General features: G+C 36.3%; 2 protein-coding genes across 4 annotated transcripts in view; one reads left to right on the forward strand and one right to left on the reverse strand.

Annotated features, from left to right (window-relative positions):
* Positions 1-8,496, forward strand: part of LOC131329043 (UDP-galactose transporter 1) — an 11,700-nt gene extending 3,204 nt beyond the window's left edge. For all 3 annotated transcript variants that reach the window (XM_058362087.1, XM_058362088.1, XM_058362089.1), the window contains exons 5-6: positions 4,527-4,758; positions 8,124-8,496. In XM_058362087.1, the coding sequence (XP_058218070.1) occupies positions 4,527-4,758; positions 8,124-8,345 (454 nt within the window). In that variant the 3' untranslated portion in view covers positions 8,346-8,496. The remainder of the gene's footprint in view (positions 1-4,526; positions 4,759-8,123) is intronic.
* Positions 8,497-9,893: 1,397 nt separating this feature from the next.
* Positions 9,894-11,886, reverse strand: LOC131329044 (uncharacterized). The gene is made up of 3 exons (XM_058362090.1): positions 11,247-11,886; positions 10,382-10,503; positions 9,894-10,241 (listed from the first exon to the last, which is right to left on the reverse strand). The coding sequence occupies exons 1-3, from the start codon at positions 11,694-11,696 to the stop codon at positions 10,091-10,093; spliced, it is 723 nt and encodes a 240-aa protein (XP_058218073.1). The 5' UTR covers positions 11,697-11,886; the 3' UTR covers positions 9,894-10,090.
* Between the last annotated feature and the right edge of the window lie 9,824 nt (positions 11,887-21,710).

A 21,710-nucleotide genomic window follows, 5' to 3' on the forward strand; every position in this document is an offset into this window, starting at 1 on the left:
AATAAACAAAAAATGACTCTGCTCTTCATTTGGTTTGATCATGTCCTTTGTGAGAGTATCTAAAAACAGGTACAGTCAGCTCTTTGAATTCTAATTTCAACAACAATTATGGTAGTTATATTTGTCTTCATTTAACAGTGAACTAATGAAGTTTGGTTGTGACAACTTTAGAGCGGTGTTATTCTTTACATGTTGAGTTATTGTATTTTGCTTAATAGTATAATTGCTATTTGATGATAGTTCTGTTATCGTTTATTACAACTTGACAGTGGAAGCCATAAACTTTGTAAAAGCTGAGCTGCTTTTTCTCCTTTGTTTACTGCTGAAAAGTTAACAGTATATCTGGTTTTTCTGCCCTATTAGAGGCTATACATTTTTCATGTAAGCTTCACCTAAGCAATGTTGGTTTGGAAATTTTTGGCTTCTAATCCAACTTTTATGAAACTGGGTAGTACATACTCTTTCCTATTGTGCTCACTGCTCACTAATATGCTTACAATAACCCCGTCTAGAGTCTTCAACTTTTTTGTTTTCCACATTTAAAACGGTCATTCCTTGAATACAAGCAATAAATCCACAAGTTCACAACTAACCAATATTCTTCCAAATAAGCCAAAATAGGACCAAAGGTATCTCAAAAGTAGAGAAACTTGAGAATAAACCTTAGTTGCACGAAGCGGGTGCGGGGGAGCGAGGGAATACAGAAGCTCCCAAGGTTGGGAGCGTGAGAGTAGCGTGTACATATATTATAAAAATAATGTAGCATAGAGTATTCACTTTGAAAGTACAATCCTTTTAAGAAGTAAAAATATGGGCCAAGTCCGCCATAAATATAAGAAATCATGACTTGGGCTAGAGGTCCTCGAAGACCCAACTTCGCTCATCATGGACACCGCTGGAGATTACAAGAATTGGACTTTCTTACCGAGTGCAACATGTCATGGGTCTGATTCTGAGTTCGAGTCCAAGTCATCCAAGTCCTCTAAGTCTTTTGAGTCTGTTGAGTCCGAGTTGGTGCCTGCTGGCCCAACTCCTCATAATCTGTACTTTGAATTTGAGTCTACCCGCATGTATGGTGCCCCCGAGGCCTTTACTGATGATGAAATAAATGAACCTGATTTCGCTTACTTCCTTGATTTTGAAATAAATTGTGTCGACCGTGATGATGAAGAAATCGATTTCGATGGGGACATCCCTAAAGAAATCCGATCCCTAGTCGAAAGGGAAGACGAGAGACATGTTCAGCCTGTAAAGGAAGAAGTTATTTTAATAAAATTGAGAGATGAAGGGAATCCCCGGATGATTCAGATCGGTTTCTCGTTGTCTGCAGAAGAGCGTCAAGCTCTCATAAGTTTGCTAAAAGAATTCAAGGATGTTTTCGCGTGGTCGCATGCTCATATGCCCGGAATCGATCCCGAAATCGTGGAACACCGAATCCCCCTTCACCTCGATGCAAAACCTATAAAGCAAAAATTGAGGCGTATGAGACCTGATTGAGTGCTTAAGATAAAAGAAGTCACTAAACAGATCAATGCAGGATTTCTAATAGTAACTGAATACCCTCAATGGGTCGCAAACATCGTTCCCGGCCCTATCATGTGTTCATTGAAGATCAATGAATAAAGCCAAGTGACAAATCCCTGATTTCCTATACAAAGATCATACAAAAGTCATCTTTGTAAGGAGTGAGCTCCTATCTCAATGGGAGCGGGTTCCCGTCAAGCTCCTTAGTTGGGAGCGCAAAAGCGGGCTCCCAAGGAGGGAGCGGCTCCATTTTAGGAGTTTCCTGCAACTAAGGAATAAACAACTGAAGACGGCTTGAAAGGCTTAGGAGTAAATATTCATGTAGTGGGCAGTCTTAGGAATTAAAAAACTTTTGCAGACAAGGCAGGAAGAAGGCTTGAAATAGGCATCAAAGGCTGGAAGGAAGCTTCGAAGCAACCAAACAGGTTGTTAACCCTTGTATTCTCCTCTGAAGGAACTCTGATGGCTTTGATTGCTGTTTAACAACTGAAGAGGTTGTTAGCTTGTTTTCGACTCAGCATCAGGTAAAAGATAACACCAAAGAGGACCCTAATGATCTCGAATGTTGAGTCTCGATGGTTTCAACTCTTCCTCTGCCTAAAATTCTAAAAAGAAAAGTAAGAACAGGAAAATTTGACATCCGGGTTTGAAAACCCCGACCCTAACCTCTCTGAAAAACCTGACCTCGTATCAAGAAAGAATTGATCGAATCACGCAATTCTATGTTTCGGCAATTCGTGATTCGAGTTTGCGTGATTTTCAATTCTCATACCAGTATTGAATGGTTTGTGGGTTGAATCGTATCAATCGATTTGAGTCACGTATCATGCAATTCTGGTAACTAAGATGCAAATAGTAAAACAAGAGAGCCAGTGATCAATATTATGTAACCTGAGAAAGTTCTGCGGAAAGAGTTTTTTTCACAGAAAAAGATTTCTCGGATTACCTCAAATAAAGTCTCAGAAAAAGCTAATCTCTGCGATGTGATAAGTGACACAGAAGTTATGGCAGAAGATGAATATCAGGCCTCCTCTCTTCTGTAGATCTGTCTGACGCCGCAATCGGCAACCCTCGTCCGTACCCTAGCTGACTCATCTCTCTCTCCCTAGATCTGTCTATCGTTAAAATTGGTTTTCCTCGTTTGCACCCTAGCTGACTCGTTGAAACTTGTTTGCAGGCCATCATTGAGCATTGTTGAAGTATACGCATTGAAGTATTCCCTCTATAGTGATGCTTATCCAGTTTTGTTATTCTCTTACAATTGTGAAATCTTCTTCTCTCCTCTCTTATTGTTTCTTGTTTGCAGGTCACTATTGACCGTAGCAAATCTTGTCACTTACTGCAGCCTATCTGTTTTGCCCTATCTATTCGATCAGTCGATCTTCTCTGGTTTGTGAATCTTCTTCAGCAGTCTCCCTCTCTGTCACAGTCGTCAGCTGTTTACCTCTTTAGTCATCAGTATGTTCTGCTTTTGCAATGAAACATTTGCTTTGTCTCTCTCCTCTTTCGGTGATCATCTCACTGCTGTTCGTCACATGGTTTCATTATGTTTCTTCGTCTGCATTTGGGCATTTCCTCCTTTGATTCCCGTTTGTATTATGGTTTTCCCTGTCACATTGTGTATTGCCTCAATGCTCTATGTAGAGATCTTTGCATATTAACGCCCAAGAAGGGGTTGCACGTGAAATGGCTACGGTCATGGGTTCTTGGTTCTTCCATGTTTTTTCGTTTACTGAGATTCTGGTTTTAATTTCGGTTTTCAATGACATAGAAGCTGCAATGCTGGAGGGGTTATTTTGCGATGTTTGTCTGAATTTCAGCATTCTGAGTGGTTATACAGCTAGCTATGGGGCATGGGCAGAATTTTGTCTCTTGTTTTTGATTGGTACTGTAGATTCTGATATTTGGCCTAGGTATTGGAGCAAATGGTTGATTTTTTTTTTTCCTGAAATCTTCTTGGTTTTGAAAGTTTGCCAGCATTATGATATCACTGCTGATAGTCAAAGCATCGGGTTTTCTTGGCAAACTGTCAATGCTCGCATCTTGAGAGTATGAATCTAGTACTCCCTCCGTCCCAAAATGGATCTCCATTTTAGGAATTCTAAAAAATTTAGGAGACGCAACCATTACTCCTTTTACTATAACTTCCCACCAATGCCCTTCAATCATTACTTATTTTGTCCTTTTGCTTTGACAACAATTAGTTAGAAAGAAGGGCAGAATTGAAAAATCAATATTTTGTCTCTTTTATTTCCAAAATGTACAAAGAATTTGGAACAAAAAGCGTCCAAATTGTCATCCATTTTGGGACGAAGGGAGTAGTATTTAGTGCTTATGAATCACATTTACTGCTCATGTTATTTATCATCTTTAGGGTAGTATAAACTTTGGACTTTTAGGGTTTTGATTTATGCTATTATGGTTTTCCTATTTAACTACATTGTGGCCTGGTAACATGGTGTTTTGAAATATGATTTGTCTTTTGGTTTCTCTCTTCATCCCCACAATGTGAAAATCTGTTTATCATTTTTTCCCAAATTCTTATTGGATATGCATTGAAGCAGAACGTATGTGACTAAACCCAGGATCGTGCTTAATCCCTTCGAAGATTATAATGGAAGATTATGGAGTTGATCTGCATTCCATGCCTCGTCTGATTGCTAATTAGTTTTGGGACTTGGATAACTTTTAATTGCGGAACATTGACTTCGATCCCGGAATGGTGCTAAACTGCTAATTCCATTTTTAATTACGTATTGGTAGCCCCTTGTGATAATTGAAAATAGACAGTAGTAGACTTCGGGTTTAGTGCTCCAACACTTCCACTACTGCACTATCGTGCTTGAACTTAACCATTTAGGCACATGTTCAAGACAACTGTACTTCTTTTATTTGTTTACTTATTTTTGACCTATAAGCATGTTTCATTTCTCCCCACATCTAGTTCATTATTTAAGGATTAGTGCTGATCTCTTGAACTAATTATTTGGTGTTCTCTTCAGCATAAATACTGTGTATTACATGGCACCTTATGCTACCATGATCTTGGCTGGACCTGCACTGTTGCTTGAAGGGCCCGGTGTTGTGCAATGGTTTCAAACACACACATCTCTTCTTTCTGCTCTCACCATAATTTTTGGCTCCGGAGTTTTGGCTTTCTGCCTTAACTTTTCCATCTTCTATGTGATACATTCTACGACTGCAGTCACGTTTAATGTTGCTGGAAATCTAAAGGTGAGATGGACTGTGAGTTGGATCTTTCATCACTGTTTGAACTGGCGTGGTCATTTAGAAATCATCACCATCTTTCTGAATTGCGTCTCATATGCTCGTTCCTCCCTTTTCTGTTTGTCTTACTTGGGAAATCTAACTTTCTTAGTAGATGTGTAATCATTATATTTGAGTTTTAATTGAAAGGCATTGCTCTCCCGCATTCCTTACTTTTGGATACATGCATCCCTAGTTGTAAGGGTTAGTTTCGGAAAATTGACTGTTTTATAATCCTATCCTGTAGTTTTAGTCGCTTTTGGAATACAGTGCCATAAAAAAGCATTTTCAGGAAAAAAAAAATTATTTTTTTTGGGTACAGTTTAGAAGTTCTCGGTGAGATCTGGTATTAAAAAAATTGAAAAATTATTGCTGATAGTAAAAAAAGTTTAGGTTTGAAAATGGTACGGTATCCCTTAAGGGACTAAAATTATGGGACAGAGAGAGTACTTCAACTTTTCAAAGAGGACCATCAAATTTGGGACATCCTGCAATCAAAACATGGACCTATAATTTGGGACGGAGGGAGTATTTTCCTTATACATTACATTTGTTTTTTTGGTAATCCAAAATTTTATTAGAAAGATCAAACAGATAAAGATACCAAGGGATTCATACGCAGCATACCTCCCAGTACAAGAGAAAACAGCAAAACACAGAAGCTAATCTGATACATATACTGATATACAGAACCAAGCATTCGAGGAGGTAGATGCCAAGAGTGGCATAGGTCTAGATTAAGGAGGGTACGCTTAGTGGAGGAGAATTAAGATGCCCTAATTCTGAGATCAAACTTTATCTTCTGAAGGATTGAGGATGAAGGCCTTCGAATTCCTGTAAACACTCTGGAATTTCTTACTTGCCATACACAGTAAACCTTAGCTGCCCAAGCAATTCTCCTAGTGATGCTACGAATGGACTTCCCACTAAGCTTCCCAATGAGCAAGGAGATCTCATTATTCCATGATTGTAGACCTTAAGAAATCCCACAATTGGAGCAACCTTGCTGCCAAATCTTCCTAGAGAGAGGGCAGTTGAAAAATAGGTGATTCATGTCTCATCTTGGAGATTGCGGATAGGGAAAAGAGGGGAAACTTGCATCCCCCAACTGATCAACCTGTTTTTGGTTCTTAGACTGTCTTTGGTTGCCTCCGTAGGATAAAACAAGACATTGGAATGGACATTGTTCTGATTAAAACAGTCTAGTTTTAGGTGGATCTCTTCTAGATCATCTTTCCAGATACCATATGAGATGATGCCGATGAATAATAGGGTAATCGGCTCTTTGAGCTTCCCATGTTGCAACTTTGAAAGTAGAGGCTGGAGAAACAGTCCATTGGTTTTGGTCTGCCCTAGAGTAGTTGGGGTAATAATTTGGCAAAAGAGAAGAGGGAAATGGCAAAGTCCATTGTTCATTGTAGACAAAATAGAAACTTCAGCATTAGGAGTGATTCCAAAAGATGCCATAAATCTGGGTCCAAAATGTGTTCTTAGATGGCCTTGGGGCAACAACTTGTCATGCCAGATGAAGGTATCTAATATGCTTGATTAGGGATCTAGCAGCCGCCTAAGTTGCAGAATGTTACTCGCAAGTCCAAGAGCAGTTCAGAAACAGTTATGCTTGATGAGGTATTTGTGACACCAGTTAACCCAAAGGGAGTTATGTCTAGAGTAGATATACCAAAACTGCCTCAAAAAAGATGCATGATTCCTTTCCTTGATTTGATTCTTTTGATTCCAAGGCCGCCTCCTTTTTTTGTCAACAAGCAGAAGACCAAGCTACTTGATTAGAATGTGGGTAAAGTTCAGATCCTGTCCATAAGAAATTCCTGTGAAGTTTCTCAATTTGTAAGCAAATAGTTTGGGAGAATGAAGTGCATAGACCAATATACTTGCACGCTAAATAGAATTTTACTTTATTAGTTGGAGCCTTCCTGCATACGATAAGAACTTATTGGTCCTGTCCTTATCCTGAATCTTGGTGATGAGGCTGTTACAGTTTGCCATTGAGAGGTTGGAAGAGATAAGAGGAACCCCCAAGAATCTGAAAGGGAAAGATCCCAGCTGAAATCCTATCACAGCACACAAAATTTCCTTTGTTTCGCTATCCAAACCAGAAGTGTAAACTCTGCATTTGTTCTTATTTGGTTGAAGATCTGAGTGGTTGTGAAACTCCATAAGAGCATTTGAAACAATTCAAAAGGACCAGCTGTTAGGAGAGCAAAGAATAAAAAGGTCTTGTGCAAAGTGTATTTGACTGATACCCGGAGTCAATATAGCTCTGAAAAACCATTGAGAAGAACTCCATGACCAAAATAAATAGGTAAGAAGAAAGGGGATCCCCTTGCCTTACACCTTTAGCTCCCAAAAAAAAAACCCTTCAAGCCATCCATTAAGAGAAAGTGAATATCTAGGAGGTACATTTGTTTTTATGGTATTGCAGAAGCTTGGGAACAGGAGATATCTTGGGCAATCCATCACCTGACGAGAAATGGTTTTCCCCAGCTTTGTACAAATTTGCCATGGCAGGTTCTGTTCGCTCTGTTCTCTACATATGGAAGGCAAGAAATGAGAGTATTTTTGGTAATAAGCATCCCAACGTTGAAGGTACTATAGAGCAGAGTGTTCAGGATGTTAGGGATAGAGTCTGCTCTTGGAGGAAAGTAGGAGGTAGCAATGTTAATCGGGATTTGTGTAAGGCCTGGAAAATTTTGCTTTGATTTGCAATGCTTGGCTTAGCATTGGATCTATTCTGTTTCATTGTATTAGGGTTTCTCTTGTATTCTTGTTTCTTTTTAGTAATAAAATCTTCTTTACCAAAAAAAAAAGTCCAATGCAGTAAACCTTTCCGATGCTTGACTTTATTATTTCTCGTATCTTATGTAACTCTGCTTCTTTTGAACAATTATTCTCTTCTTCATTTCATTTTACGAGGGTCCTTTTTAATCAATTATGGACAATAAATGGATGCCTCATTGTTTGCAAATGGTACTTGCAGTATTTATCGTTGCAAACACTGAATTCAAATGATACTTTTTTAGCCTGTGTTGGATCTTGGATTTGTAGAGGAATTGTGGGGGGAAAGAAAATTGAAGGAAAAGATAAGAAGATGACTAGGTGAAGAAACTAAATTTATTGCTTTGGATTCCCTATTATATTACTTTACGTTGGTGTGTCCTTCTATGACTCAAATGATCCTCACTACCTAAATCTCAAATTCACAAGATTGCCCCACAAGGTGATTGCCACTTGATAGGTTATATTTGCTCCAAATTGTTTACTCTCTATGCATGGGAGTTTAAGGTCAGCTGAATTCTCATTCTCATTTGCAGGTTGCAGTTGCCGTTACATGTTCATGGCTGATATTTCGAAACCCTATCTCGGCTATGAATGCCGTCGGATGTGCTGTGACACTCGTAGGTTGTACATTCTATGGTTATGTGAGGCACTTGCTCTCCCAACAGCCGCCAGGAACTCCCCGCACACCCCGCACTCCGCGCAACCTCAAGGAGTTGATTCCTCTCGTATCCGATAAGTTAGACGATAAGGTATGATAATAGAGTGTAGTATTCATGCAGAATGGGGTTCTGGTAATTGGAGAGATGGTTATAGGACAATTATAGGATAAGACGCTCAAGTCTCCTTTTTATGTAGACTTTCATCAGATCAATCAATATAGGTTATGTAGTTTTTCTCTCTGCTTAAGATTTGTTCTTGTTTAGTTGTTTTCTGTTCTTGATTTGGATTTTATTGGGTACGCATTTTTGCCTTTGTGAAACCTTATAGTTATGGCCCCATACAAAATCTCCAACAGTCGAAGTGAACCAAATGCAGAACTCTTAGGTACTGTTTGGTTTGTTGCTACGATTTTTAAGAGGCAAGAGGTTCATTCTTAGTCATTTAAATTGGTGATTCCACTTGTGGTGTAATTTAGCCCCACTTTGAAGGAATCAAAACATTGGAATGAAACATCCCATGAAAATGATCCAACTCCCATTACAGTCTACCAAACACGGCCCTAGAGTTATGCATCTTCCCTTGGGCCTGCTTTGGGGCAGGGCTTCGGATTGTCTCGTTAAATTTTTCATACACGACAAATAATGTGTGACAGACTAGTGATTACTCTCTATGCATTCAATGTCAAACCATTCTTGGGAAAATAGGAACTGTTTTCTAATGTTTTGGGGAAATGTGTTGTTTTTTTGTTTAATCGAGAAATGTGGGGGTTCACATTGACTATTTTTCTCGAAATAAACATTTTCCCACGAATGGTTAGACGTTGACTGCACAGAGTAATCAGTACTCACATATTACTTGTCGTGTATGGAAAATTTAACTCTCTAACTAAAGAGACATTTAACTGCAATCAAGAAATGCGGGGTTCACAATGAAAGAAAATTTAGTTAGTAGGTTTTGAATATTATTTATTTTTCTTTCCTTTTAAGGTTACTTTTAATCATTTGTGAAATGTGGAAATTAATTTATAAAATTTACATCAAGAATGACAAAACTTCTTGAGATCAATGAAATAATTGACACCATATTGAAAAAATTGAAATATAATTGACAAGAAATATAAGTCAGTATAATGGTGAATCCAAACAGTGGATCATGTGTATGTCCTTTACCTTGAATTCATTTCTAATGAGATTGATGAGCTAGTATTTACTAATCTTTCCAATTGGGCTAGCTCACTTAATCTCAATTCCTACCTACAACTAAGTAAGAAGTTAGGAATTCGAATTTTCCCACTTGTATGTGGGTGTAATTCTCTTGTATTTGTTGAAATTATTTCTTCACTTAATGAGACTAGCTAGGTTGCACTAATAGTAATTTTGGATTCGTTTCCAAGGTGATGTAATTCTAATATTAGTTGGGTTGCACTTATAGTAATTTGGATTCGTTTCCAAGGTGATATAATTCTAATATTAGCTGTATTGCACTAATAGTAATTTCGGATTTGTTTCCAAGGTAATATCTTATATTTGTATTCTCCAAGTGCATATGATAAAAAAAGAAAAGAAGGAAGATTCAGCAATTAGACAAAGACGAATTTCCGTTTGACCCAAAAAAAAAAAAAAAAAAGACAGACAAATCAAGGCTCGATCGAGTGAGGTAGCTTTATTAATAGGAGTACAATAGACCTAGCAGTTAAGGGGTTAAAAGAGGGGTTGGGCAGACTAGTAACTTCAGTGCTACTACATTAGATAATTCTCTTTGATCCTCCTATACATAAAAGGTTGGACATATGTCACTAATTAATCATCATCGTCATAATTAATACTACTAATAATAGAAGCTAAGCCAAGAGCCAGAAGTTCTTCTGCCATCTGGTACTGATAAGGTAGCCGCCGATGCCTTTCCTCTGCTTCCTCACTCCAATTGTTAAGCACTCCACATTGTTGATACACTGCTCCACAAACTTCTCTGTGCTGCTACTCCCACACAGACTGTAAATGGAGTAACAAATAAATGTCGTTAAGAACACAACATTATCAAATCGAAGAGAAAGAGGAGATGGGTTTTGAAGGAAAAATGCAAATTTTGATTTGAGATGATAAAAAGATTTGGAAGTTGGAGTTGGACCCACCAATTGAGGAGGGGGGAGGGCTTCTTCTGACCCAAGACCAGCACAGACACCTCTAGCTTCTTCACTTGGCTCATCACTGTGGCTAGTTTTGGTCCCTGTATCACCAATGCTTCCACATCCACCTATATATAATTAATATCATATTAAGAACCCATCAATTTAGAAAGGGACATTAGTGACTTTTTCTCCATATATCCACTTCAAAAATTATCTTCTGGGGTGCTTCGTATGGTGAATAATTTGAAATACTCCTAGTAAACACAAATTTTAAATAGCTTTTGTAAGTAAGTAGGGGCGTAATCATTTAACAGATGAAGAACAATAATATGGATATCTACAATTCAAGAAAAATAGGAACACAAAAAGGGAAACATTAAAGAAAAAGGCAAAAGCATCTGAAAACCTCACATCTGACCACTGGAAAAGGAAAAAAAGGGAAAAATGACAAAGAAAACAGAGACATTTTCCCTTTATATTTCTGTAAAGAGAATCGGAAAGAGGAATGGCTGATCTCCTTCCCTCACAGATCACTGAGAAAAGTCAAAAAAGAAAAGGTAGACAATGGGATCTATGAATCAAAACATTTCCCTCTCTCCCCCACACCCAAAAAATGAAAAATGAACAAATCAAACAACCAGAAAACACACACACACACATGCTGAAGTAATCACACTCGCACAAGATCTACTGAATCACTAGAAATCAAAAACCCAGAAAAAGAAGAAAATCCATCTGGGCCAGTACTGCTACATCTTTGTTCTTCTATCTTCTTGATCCGGCTAATAAATACTACTAGCTGTACATATGCATAGATCCAAATAATGAACATTATAAGCTAAAAAATAAAGAGAGATCATGGAAGTACCTCAGGTTTACAGGCCTTGCAAAGGGAGGCAAGAGAGGTAGCAAGGTAATTAGGAGAGTTATTAGAGCAGCACTGATGATCAGATCCTCTTTCACCTGGCTGTGAATTAGTAGTAAGTGGAGAAGGAGGGATGACGAGAAGCAGAGTCAACAAATCACCCTTGGTCGTCACATGAGTGAGGGCCCACATCATGGCGTGCTTCGAGTGCGAGGACGCGTCCACAACCACCATCACCCTCTTCCTCACCACCAATCCTCCGCTGCCGCCTCCGTACATCACGTTGTTGAGACCCTCCATTTGCTTCAAGCTTCTCTCACTACCACCGTCGTAATACCCCCTGTTGCTGTTTAATCCATTATCAGTAGCAGCACCCCTCCAACGCCTTGATGTTGATTTCCAACCTTCTCTTCCGCTCAGCTGCCTTAAAAATGATGACCCTGAACTTGTCATTGTCTATCAATCAACTATACTGTCTCTCACTGTTTCTCTAAAATGACCGTATTCTTCCCGTGGGAGAAACTGCAAAATGTCCTTTACTTATGCATTGTTTCAGTGCCTACAAGTAGAGAGAGAGAGAGAGAGAGAGCAGTGAGAGAGAGAGAGAACAGCCAGTTGTTTGTTTTTTGCGCGTAAGAGAGAGAGAGAGAGAGAGGGGGGAACGAGGAAAAAGGATTCTAGAATAAATTACACCGATAACCCCTCTATTCATTTGAAATCACAAATCCATTGTTCACTTACCATTTTTGAGAAAATTACTATTTTACTCTCTGATTCTCAATAAGTTTTTCTCTTCCTCTACTCATTACATCGAAATTATTTTTCAAAACTTAAAACCGAATTCTCTCTTTCATATTCTCTGAAATCCGATTTTTTGGGCATTATTGTGGATATTTTTTAAAAAAATTGTGTAAAAGTAAAAAAAATTTATTTTTTCGATTCCTCTTGTCCAGGAAAATCGATAATTCACAAAAATTTGGCGCAAAACTAACAAATACGATTTTTTTGAATAAGAACAAAACTCTCAAAATAAACTTAATAGCCTTAGTATGACCTTTTTTATGTCACGTAATTAGATGTTCATTCTATTAGCGAGTTAGATTATAATCGAAGGTTGACGGTGTGCTACTAGATGTACCTTGTTTTTACACATTTTTCTACGATAAGAGAAGACATCAAGTTTGGGAAAAACCAGGACGCAGGTATTCAAAGAATACGGAGGTTGAAGATTGAAGAATCAAATTTTAGAGAATAGAGGGTGTGTTAGTATGATTTATCAAAAAAACTAATGGATGATGGTGGGGGGAGTGTGGGGGTCATGGGTGGGTGATGATGCAAACCAATGATTTTATAATATTGTATTCTAGTGAAGGTGAAGTCGCGACTCACGAGAAGGGAATCACTGGCCAGTTATGGCCTTTTAAGTGAGAAAGGTGGAGTAAACGTCTCGCTATAGCAGTCTGTTTTTTGGTGATGAAATTTTGGATTCTTTTGTTGTTGTAAAATCTAAATCAGATCAGATTCGTCTGCACAATATTTAAAACACCCCTCAGCTGTCAACGAAATCAAGATCTGCCCCTAGCAATGGAAGGTACTCTATTCGTCTCATTTTATGTTTTTTTTTTTTTTTTTTATTCGTGTCGTTTTTTAAACACTTGTCACAATTTATGATACTATTTTTCATAATTTTAAAAATTATATATTATAGAATTAATCGAGAATTATCAAACAAAATTCATATTATATATTTTTTGAAAATTCATATTGAAAAATATAAGCAACTAAAAATTGATACGAATATCAAAAAAGAACAAAGAAAATAGGATGGAGGGAGTAATTTTCAATGATCAAATCGTTTCTCCCGGTAATTGTTTTTGAGGGCGACTATTCGCAGTCTCGTATTTTCTCCCTTAACCCACTACTTCACATAGCCCATTTTCAATATTTAAAAAAAAAATTTCTCCATATAACCCATTAAATGTACCTAATCTTCCAATTATACCCTTCCTCTCTCAAAAATTACACTTTAACTCTCACCTTACCCACAGCCACCACCTCCACTTCCATCGCCACCACCGCACCACTGCCACTCCTGCCAGAACACCACCGCCGCACCACTGCCTCTCTTCAAGGTATCGCTCTCTCTCTCTCTCTCTTTCTGTTCGTCAGTCTCTCTCTCTTTCTCTGTGAGTATATACATATATGTATGTATGTATATATATAATAATAGCAATTAGATCACTTTCAGTAACAACATGTCAAAAATATGTACAAAATTCGGTAATCAACTATCGAACTATATATACGAAAATCATACATAACATTTCGGTAAATAGCTGTTGAAAACAAGATTATATTTCGGTAACTACATGTCGAAAATATGTTCAACCTTCGGTAAACAACTGCTAAACTACTATATACGAAAATCATACATACATTTCGGTAAATAGCTGTTGAAAATAAGATTGTATTTCGGTAACTACATGTCGAAAATGCATATAACAAAAACAAGAAACATATATTTCGGTAATTGGATGCTGAAAATGTATCTCAATTTCGGTAACTAACTGTCGAGTATGGTAATATTTTACAGTGGTAGCTACCGAAATTACTTACTTTATTCTCTTCGGATTAGACACATCGAAAAACTGGGTTTTGTAAACCCAAACACCACAACAACAAAGAATAGGAGAATGATGAAGAACAGGGGGAGGAGAAAGGAAGAACAAGAGAAGAGAAGATGAAGAACAAGGGGAGGTCGCCCTATTGTGCATTTTTTTTTTTAAAAAAACGTGAATGTTGATTTAGGGAGAAGGGGGAAGAAGATAATTTAAGGGTTTTGTTCATAAAGGCATATAGGTCCTTTCATGTATAGGTATAAGGGTAAATAGGTCATTTTGCATTAGGTGGTCATGTTGTAATTAGTTGAAAATTTTTAACGGGTTAAGGGAGAAAATACGGGGTTGCGAATAATCGCCCTCTTGTTTTTGGGGCAAATTTGATTGACCTCCCTGAGGTTTCTGATAAATGCAGGAACATCCCTGAGGTTTTTGAAACTACAATGACATACTTTATAAACTATTATCTAAATTTCCCCATTCCATTAACTAGACACTAGCACTATTAGATTTTTTTACTAAATGACTGAACCACCCTTGTTCTATTTTCCTTCAAAATTAGAGTTTTTAATGTTTGATTAACATTAACTATTTATATTTCTTCAAATTTGGGTAATTACTAATACATCTTATATTTTAACTCATCATATTTGAAAAAAAGAAAAAAAAAATTGCCTCGATTTCTCTTTATTTTTCATGAAAGAAGTCAATGTAACTTATCATTCAACTCTTTTGTTAATATGTTTTAATTTGCGATATATTGTTACAAAAAATAGACTTAAGTTTTACATACTATGCTCAAACATGTTTGATAATCATGGTCTATTTTTATTCATTCTTGCGTGTTTATGGAAAATAAAAAGCACTCGTAAATGTATAATCCACCATATCAAACATTTATCGTGACTTATTTATTACTCCATCCGTCCTAAATTGTTAGGCCCGTTTCACTATTTGGGACCTCTAAAAAAATTCTATAATTTTTAATTTATATATCCAATATTGATCTTGTCGATAGATCTCAATTAGTTTTATCAAACAAAGGTTTCAAAATATAGAAAACGATATAGATTATAAAATATAGACAATTGTTTGAGTGGGATGATTGCCCAAAAACGCCCAACAATTTAGGACAGATGGAGCATATGTTTTGACAAAATAAATTTATTATTACACATTCTTTAATCAAAAAAAGAAATTTAAAATATATTTTTACCAAAATAGCAATTCCATTTTTTTCCTAAAATCATTAATGTCACGTCCTCGACTTTAAACATAAAAAATATAATCTTCCATAATTAAAATTCTCACAATTACATTCGTAAAAGCCTAAAAGTGTTTATCATGCCCATTTCATTAAATTGCAATTCTAAACCCACATGGTCCAAAAGATTACAGTTTATGGCCCCACGGCCCAAAGCTTCATCAGTACAATATTAAAATGAAAGGAATCATTTTTGTTGGTGCTAAAACGCTAGTGCACAAAAGACTTGTACCATTTACAATGTATAAGACTTTTATGCACTGGAGTTTTGGCACCAACAAAAACAGTTTTGGCATTATCACTGCCCAAATGAAAAATGAATAGTTATTTGTATTACAATAATGGGCCCTACAATACTCCATTGTTAGGAGAAATGTAATTAAAGTTCCGATTACATCTTCAAAATATGATTTACAAAAGATGTGAATGTAACTCATTGGTGTTTGCTTTCAAAAATATGCTCGAATGCATGCACAACACTCCATACTTTTGTTCTTGATTTACACCTGAAAAATAAAGGGTTGAACTGTACTAGCCCAATAGTAAAATCTACACTAACTTTATATGCAAAAGAGATGACAAGTAAAGATATGAAACTGAATGCTAGTAATAACATGTCGAGCACACCAACACTAAAGAATCAAGGAACTACACAAGCCCATGTCAACCTTCCAATTATCTTGTTATATATCCCTAATCGTATCGTCCATCCTATCCCTTACTATCCCATTTCCATTGCAATTCTAACCCATCCTCATGTGAATAAAGTTGAGCATTCAGGACCTCGCACTATCTCCTACCGAGCATTCGGGACCTCGCAATATCCCCTGCTGAGCGTTCGGGGCCTCGCAATATCCCTTGCCGAGCATTTGGGACCTCGCAATATCCCTTACCGAGCATTCGGGACCTCGCAATATCCCCATTTCACTCTACCGATTCACACCATTCATTAGGTATCCACATTTCCATGTCGAAACATAACCATCCTCTATACCGCATAAGTTCTTGTTTTCCTCAAATAAATTATTAACTAATCATCCCAACCCTCCACCATGCATAGAACGTATGTCAAGAAGTTCAATTGAAAAAATAACGATGTCTGAATCTCACACAATAGGAATCTAAAGAAGACGGATGTCCAAGGATCTTTGGGATACGTATTTCAAGGGTATGTAATGGTTTGGAAGTGTTAAGAATGTGTTAGAAGTAATTGGGGTTCAAAATGGTAGAAAGGGAAATATTTTCAAAATTTCCCAAGTGATACCTGTACCTTTTCAAAATTTCACAGGTGATACCTGTACTAAGGTAAATGGTGGTACTTGTACTAAGGTAAAGGGTGCTACATGTACCGACTGGGTTTTTTAGCATGAATTTTCAACTTTTAATAGGTTTCAACGAGCACCCAAGGGACGATCAAACACTATTTTTGGCTACCAAATCAACTCAAAAACATATCAAGATAGTAAGAAATTCCTACCTCAAATATCAAGAGCAAACCCAATAACCCCAAGCAAGCCTTACCTCTCTAAGCTTGAAATCCACCAAGAACACCTCCTCCGAGCCAAACTATGCAATTACCAAGGTCAAGATCGCGAATATGTGATGAAATGAAGGTAGAGCTATGTGGGTTTGGAGTATTGAGCAGGATTTTGGTGAGAGGTGTGAAATTCATGAAAACATTAACTTTAATCCATTTAGTCCATATAGTTTAGGGGAGTGATTTTCATACTCCATTTTTTGATATCCACACACCCTCTTTTACTTTAGTGTTGAAAAAATATATTTTTTCTTCTAAAAGACAAAAATTTAGAGTGTGAAAATCATTTCCATATAGTTTAGTGGAAACTCTCCTAAAAAATAATTTACTCATGTCCTACCCTTATGTCTACCCTCCCAATATGTTAATGCTAAGGGTACCGACCAACATGGTACTGATGGGGGCCGATCATGTGTGGGCCCCATTTTGCGGTTCTGCACAAACTATTCAAACCGGCTGTTTATTCTTTATAAATTTTTTTTGAGTTGACGTGTATTATTTCAGCTCAATCCGATAAACATTAGACAATTAGACCAAAAACTTCCGTTTATCATATTGAGTTGAAAATTTACAAGTGAACTAAAAAATAATTTAAAAAATAAAAATGAACAATTTGAATCATTAGTACAGGATCCCAAAATGGAGCCCAAACATAGTGAAAATTTCTATGATGCCCCAACGTGGTATTGGGGCATCATGACCCCATTTAATATGGATCTTTAGATCAGATTTTAGGTTACCCCCATTTAATATGGATCTTTAGATCAGATTTTAGGTTAATCTAAGTCTTTGGATCAAAACGACTCCCAAAAAGTAAGGTCGTTTTGCATTTTTCAGCAAAAAAAACGTCATTATACTTACCATGAACATTGGCTTTTCTTACCATATTTTATGCTGACACTTACCACAAAATATTGTATAGTTACCACAACTAAAGGCTAGAATTCAACATTTTTTTGGCCTTTCTCTCTCTAACCGGTTCTCTAGGTAACAGGTTTGGCGGGAAAATGAACTTTTTTGGCGAAAAAAGTAGTTTTTTGCAGGAATTTTTTTAATTATTAAAAATTTATTAGTTTACACCACTTTTTGTCCTATTCACCATACTTTTTGTCTTTTTTCTAATCATTTGTGTAATAAACAACCAAATGATGGGTGAAAATATAAATATAATTAAATGATATTTAATTTGTAAACCAATATTTTTATTCATTTTTTGTTTTGAATAAACTTACAATTAATGTTGTTAATATATTCTATTAAAATTTTACTTTGTGTATATATGTTTCTTATAACAAATTTTTAAAAACAAAAAATATAAATCATATAATTAAAGTAATCTTCAAATTATATTTAAAAAATTTATTTGAAATAATTTCTGCAATCGATTGACTTGATATTGTAACAATTAGTAGTTATAATCGACATTAGACTATTCAATTAGTGGTAGGGTAATGATTAGTTGCTATAATCGACTATAGTAGTCAGTGTCATTTGACTAAAAACTTAATTGATTGATCATATTCAATAAGTGATGATTGCCGATAGTAGCCAAAGTCATTGGCCAATTGTACTAAAAATATAGTGATGATTGAACATTAACACAATTGGCTAAAATAAATTGGTTAATGTAGGTTGATAGTGATCAATGTCACTAGTAGATGTAGTTAACAGTAGTGTTGGTTGCGATTAATGAGTGATTGATACAATTGGCCAATGTAAGATTAAACACTAACTATTGATCCCTAATGGTGCATTCAATAAATCATTTAGTTTCATTAATCATTAAGATATTATACTTTAATTACAAGGTAATACAAATTATGTAGAACTAAGCAATATCGAATTTATTGTGGTAGTTACCTTATTAACTACCCTCATTATGATGCATTAGTTATATTACATAAATATATACCTACTTGTCATTAATGTCATATACCACAAAATAAGGTTGTACATACCACACTACCTAATACAATACTTACCATGGAATAAGGCTATTGATATCACAAAACTTGATAATACTTACCACCAGAACAATCGACATTACTTCTTGATGCAAACATACTATGGTGTTTTGCTAGCACTTATCTTTCTGAAAGAAGATACTTACTATGTACTAGCATCCGCAATGGCAATAATCAAAACCAATAACCAAAATGTGACACGTCAGCATTTGATTATCCATTTAGTTCATAATCAAACTTAACAACCTCTACCTCCACATTAGTTATTTTTGCATCCCTAACCAAAAAAACCCCCCCACAATACACAATGCACATTTGTTCAATCGCAAACGAATTTCAATCACGTATTTGACCACACCAAATTATTCGTTTCGATGAGACGATTCCAATGTTGTGTGTTTTTTGAGTTATTGAGTTTTGAGTTTGGTTATTGGTAAAAGTTGTTAAGTTTGGTTATGGAATGAGTGAAATTTGGTTATTTGCTAAAAGACTTGTAACTTTGCTTATTACAATGTGGAGTGTTTTTTGAACATTGTTGTTAAGTTTGATTATCCAAACTCATTTGCTTATCACAATGTGGATGCTCTAAGACATTTTTAACAACTTTTTAGGTACAATATTAACCTAAGCTTATTGTAGCCGTGATTCATATATTTTGAACACAATGAGTTTTTTGTTTTTGAGCAAAAGATCATCCCAACTATATATCTCGTTGATACGGTATAAGTTTATTTATGTTATGCCTACCACTATACATGAAAACAAGTACCACTATATATGAAAATACTTACCATTAAAGTGTACAAAATAGTTGTAATTCTTAGTAACATGTTTTTTATAGTTTGTTATGGTCACAATTACCATATTGTATGGCATTATATACCACTTTTTAGGGCAGTGACAGTTAGTAGTCTTGCTAAAATCTCAGTCAATGTTGCGCATAAAATTGGTATTAGAACAAGTCACAATGTCCTCTCCTTTTTCACGGAACAAGTTACAAATGTCACATTATGAATTTTGCGGCACTACGATCAAGATCAAACCATTGATTCTTTTGAATAATAATGTATATTTTTAGTTGTGATTATTAACTCTTAAACACGATTCACACCGTGGTCTAAAAATATACTTCATTTTTTTTCTCTTATCAGCCACCAAGGTCTCAATTCACACTGTGTATATAGATACGCATCATCTTCAAAAAAATAATAAATAATAAAATAAAATAAAAATTCAAAGCTTGTCTCATTTTTACCAAAATGCACCAAGAATAAGAATAGTAAATTCACAAGGCTTTCTCTTAAAATCTAATTTTCTACTATTTGATAACATGAGAAGGAACTGAGAGCATAGAAAGAATTGGCTCTCTTATAGTACTCAAGAGTGAAGAAAAAGAGAAAAGCAGTGGTTCCTTCTATTACTTTTTTTTTGAGATCCTCAAATTACAATAGAATAAATTGCTTTCTTCCCCAACTTAATTTGTGTGTGTGTGTGTGTGAGAGAGTGAGAGAGGGAGAGGGAGAGGCGCCATACCTCTGAAGTTGGAGGATGGAGACCTATCTGAGGCTAATGTTTGGCTCTTTCCAATTCTTTAGCAATATACTGTTGGTGCCCATTTAGACTTCTTTACAGAGTCAATTTTGGCCATGGTTGATATTTGAAGAGAAATGATTTTGCCATTTCTTTTTTGTTAACGCTACTTCCCTGTAAGTGTATTTTTGCACCAAAAATACAATTATAGGGGAGTGGCGTTAACAAAAAAGGGAGTGACAAAATCAATAGTCTATTTTAAGGATGAAATCTCAAGCGGTACGGATATTTTACACCAAAAATACACTTACAGGAGAGTGGTGTTAACAAAAAAGGAAGTGATTTTAAGGATGAAATCTCAAGCGGTACGGGTATTTTAGTTTCTATGGCAATTATGTTCTTAATTAATTGCTGCATGCTTTTTGCACTCTGTCTTATGTTTGGCAGGTTGAGCGAGAAGGGAGGATTTATTCATCAAGAGTGTGGATGGACTTGTATATTACCGGGATACCAAACCCCATGGTATCTCTTCCAGTTTGTTTCTCATTTTTCAGCCATTTTCCGATCACATTTAGATGATTGGCTCGGTTCATTTTGTAGAGTTCGGCGAGGACCATTATCAAACCAAAAATTGTATTCATTGGACTTTATTTGATACATGATCAGCACGCATGAAAATTGCAAAAAAATTAAAACTGGGTTTTAATTCAGTGTGTTTTTTGACTCAGTTTTGGTTTTCTTTAATTTTCACGTGTGCCGATCATGTATATTAAATAAAGTCCGATGAGCACAATTTTTGGATTGATTATGGTCCTCTCCGAACTCTACAAAATGAACAGAACCAATAATCTAAATATGATCAAAAAATGAGAAATGGACCTGAAGGAATACCATGGAGCTTGGTTTTCCCGGTATACCTAAAAGTTTCTCGGCAATTGTGATTAGATTCAGTCATCTTCAGAGTTTCTTCAAACGATCGCGCCCAATTTCAGGTTCTGTGCATAGAAGAAGAGGAGAGAGAGGATTTTGACCAAAAAAAAAAAAAGGGAATAAAGAGATAGGAGACAGAAGACACTGATGGTAGCAGTGAGCTTTTTGTACCGGTGGTAACCTGTTTGCTCATTGGGAGTGAACGGTTGAGATTACTTTTGGGAATCCAATGGGTAGAATGATTTGGAGGCATTGATGCCCCAAAACCGGAGACTTGGATCCTCTCCCAACATTTCTCTCTCAATATGTGGCGTTGGGCAAATCTTAGCCCTTAAATTCCTTCATTAATGTGTTGTCCTCTTCTCATGAAAACATGGGCAAAATGTTGAGAGAGAGAGAGAGAGAGGGGTTGGGAGAGGATCCGAGCCAAAACCCCCTTGGGGCATCACAGCCAATCCTAAACATAGTTGGTAGTTTGGTACGCAATCTGCAACGTTTTGGTCGGTAACTATAGACGGTCTCATCCCAATAGGCAAAGAAAGTAAGAAACACACCGGAAAAAGGCGAAAACAGCTACTGCAACATTTGTCTTTTTTCATTATGTGGGAAAAATTATTTACTGCT

The sequence above is a fragment of the Rhododendron vialii genome, chromosome 6a (assembly GCF_030253575.1).
Source record: "Rhododendron vialii isolate Sample 1 chromosome 6a, ASM3025357v1".
NCBI classification, from domain to species: domain Eukaryota; kingdom Viridiplantae; phylum Streptophyta; class Magnoliopsida; order Ericales; family Ericaceae; genus Rhododendron; species Rhododendron vialii.

Bases quoted from the DNA above. Each gene is read 5' to 3' on its own strand.
- LOC131329044 (XM_058362090.1), bottom strand. From the start codon at position 11,696: ATGACAAGTTCAGGGTCATCATTTTTAAGGCAGCTGAGCGGAAGAGAA. The intron at 10,504-11,246 runs GTACTTCCATGA...AATTATATATAG, and splicing joins GCAAGGCCTGTAAACCTGAG to GTGGATGTGGAAGCATTGGT. The intron at 10,242-10,381 runs GTGGGTCCAACT...CTCCATTTACAG, and splicing joins CCCTCCCCCCTCCTCAATTG to TCTGTGTGGGAGTAGCAGCA.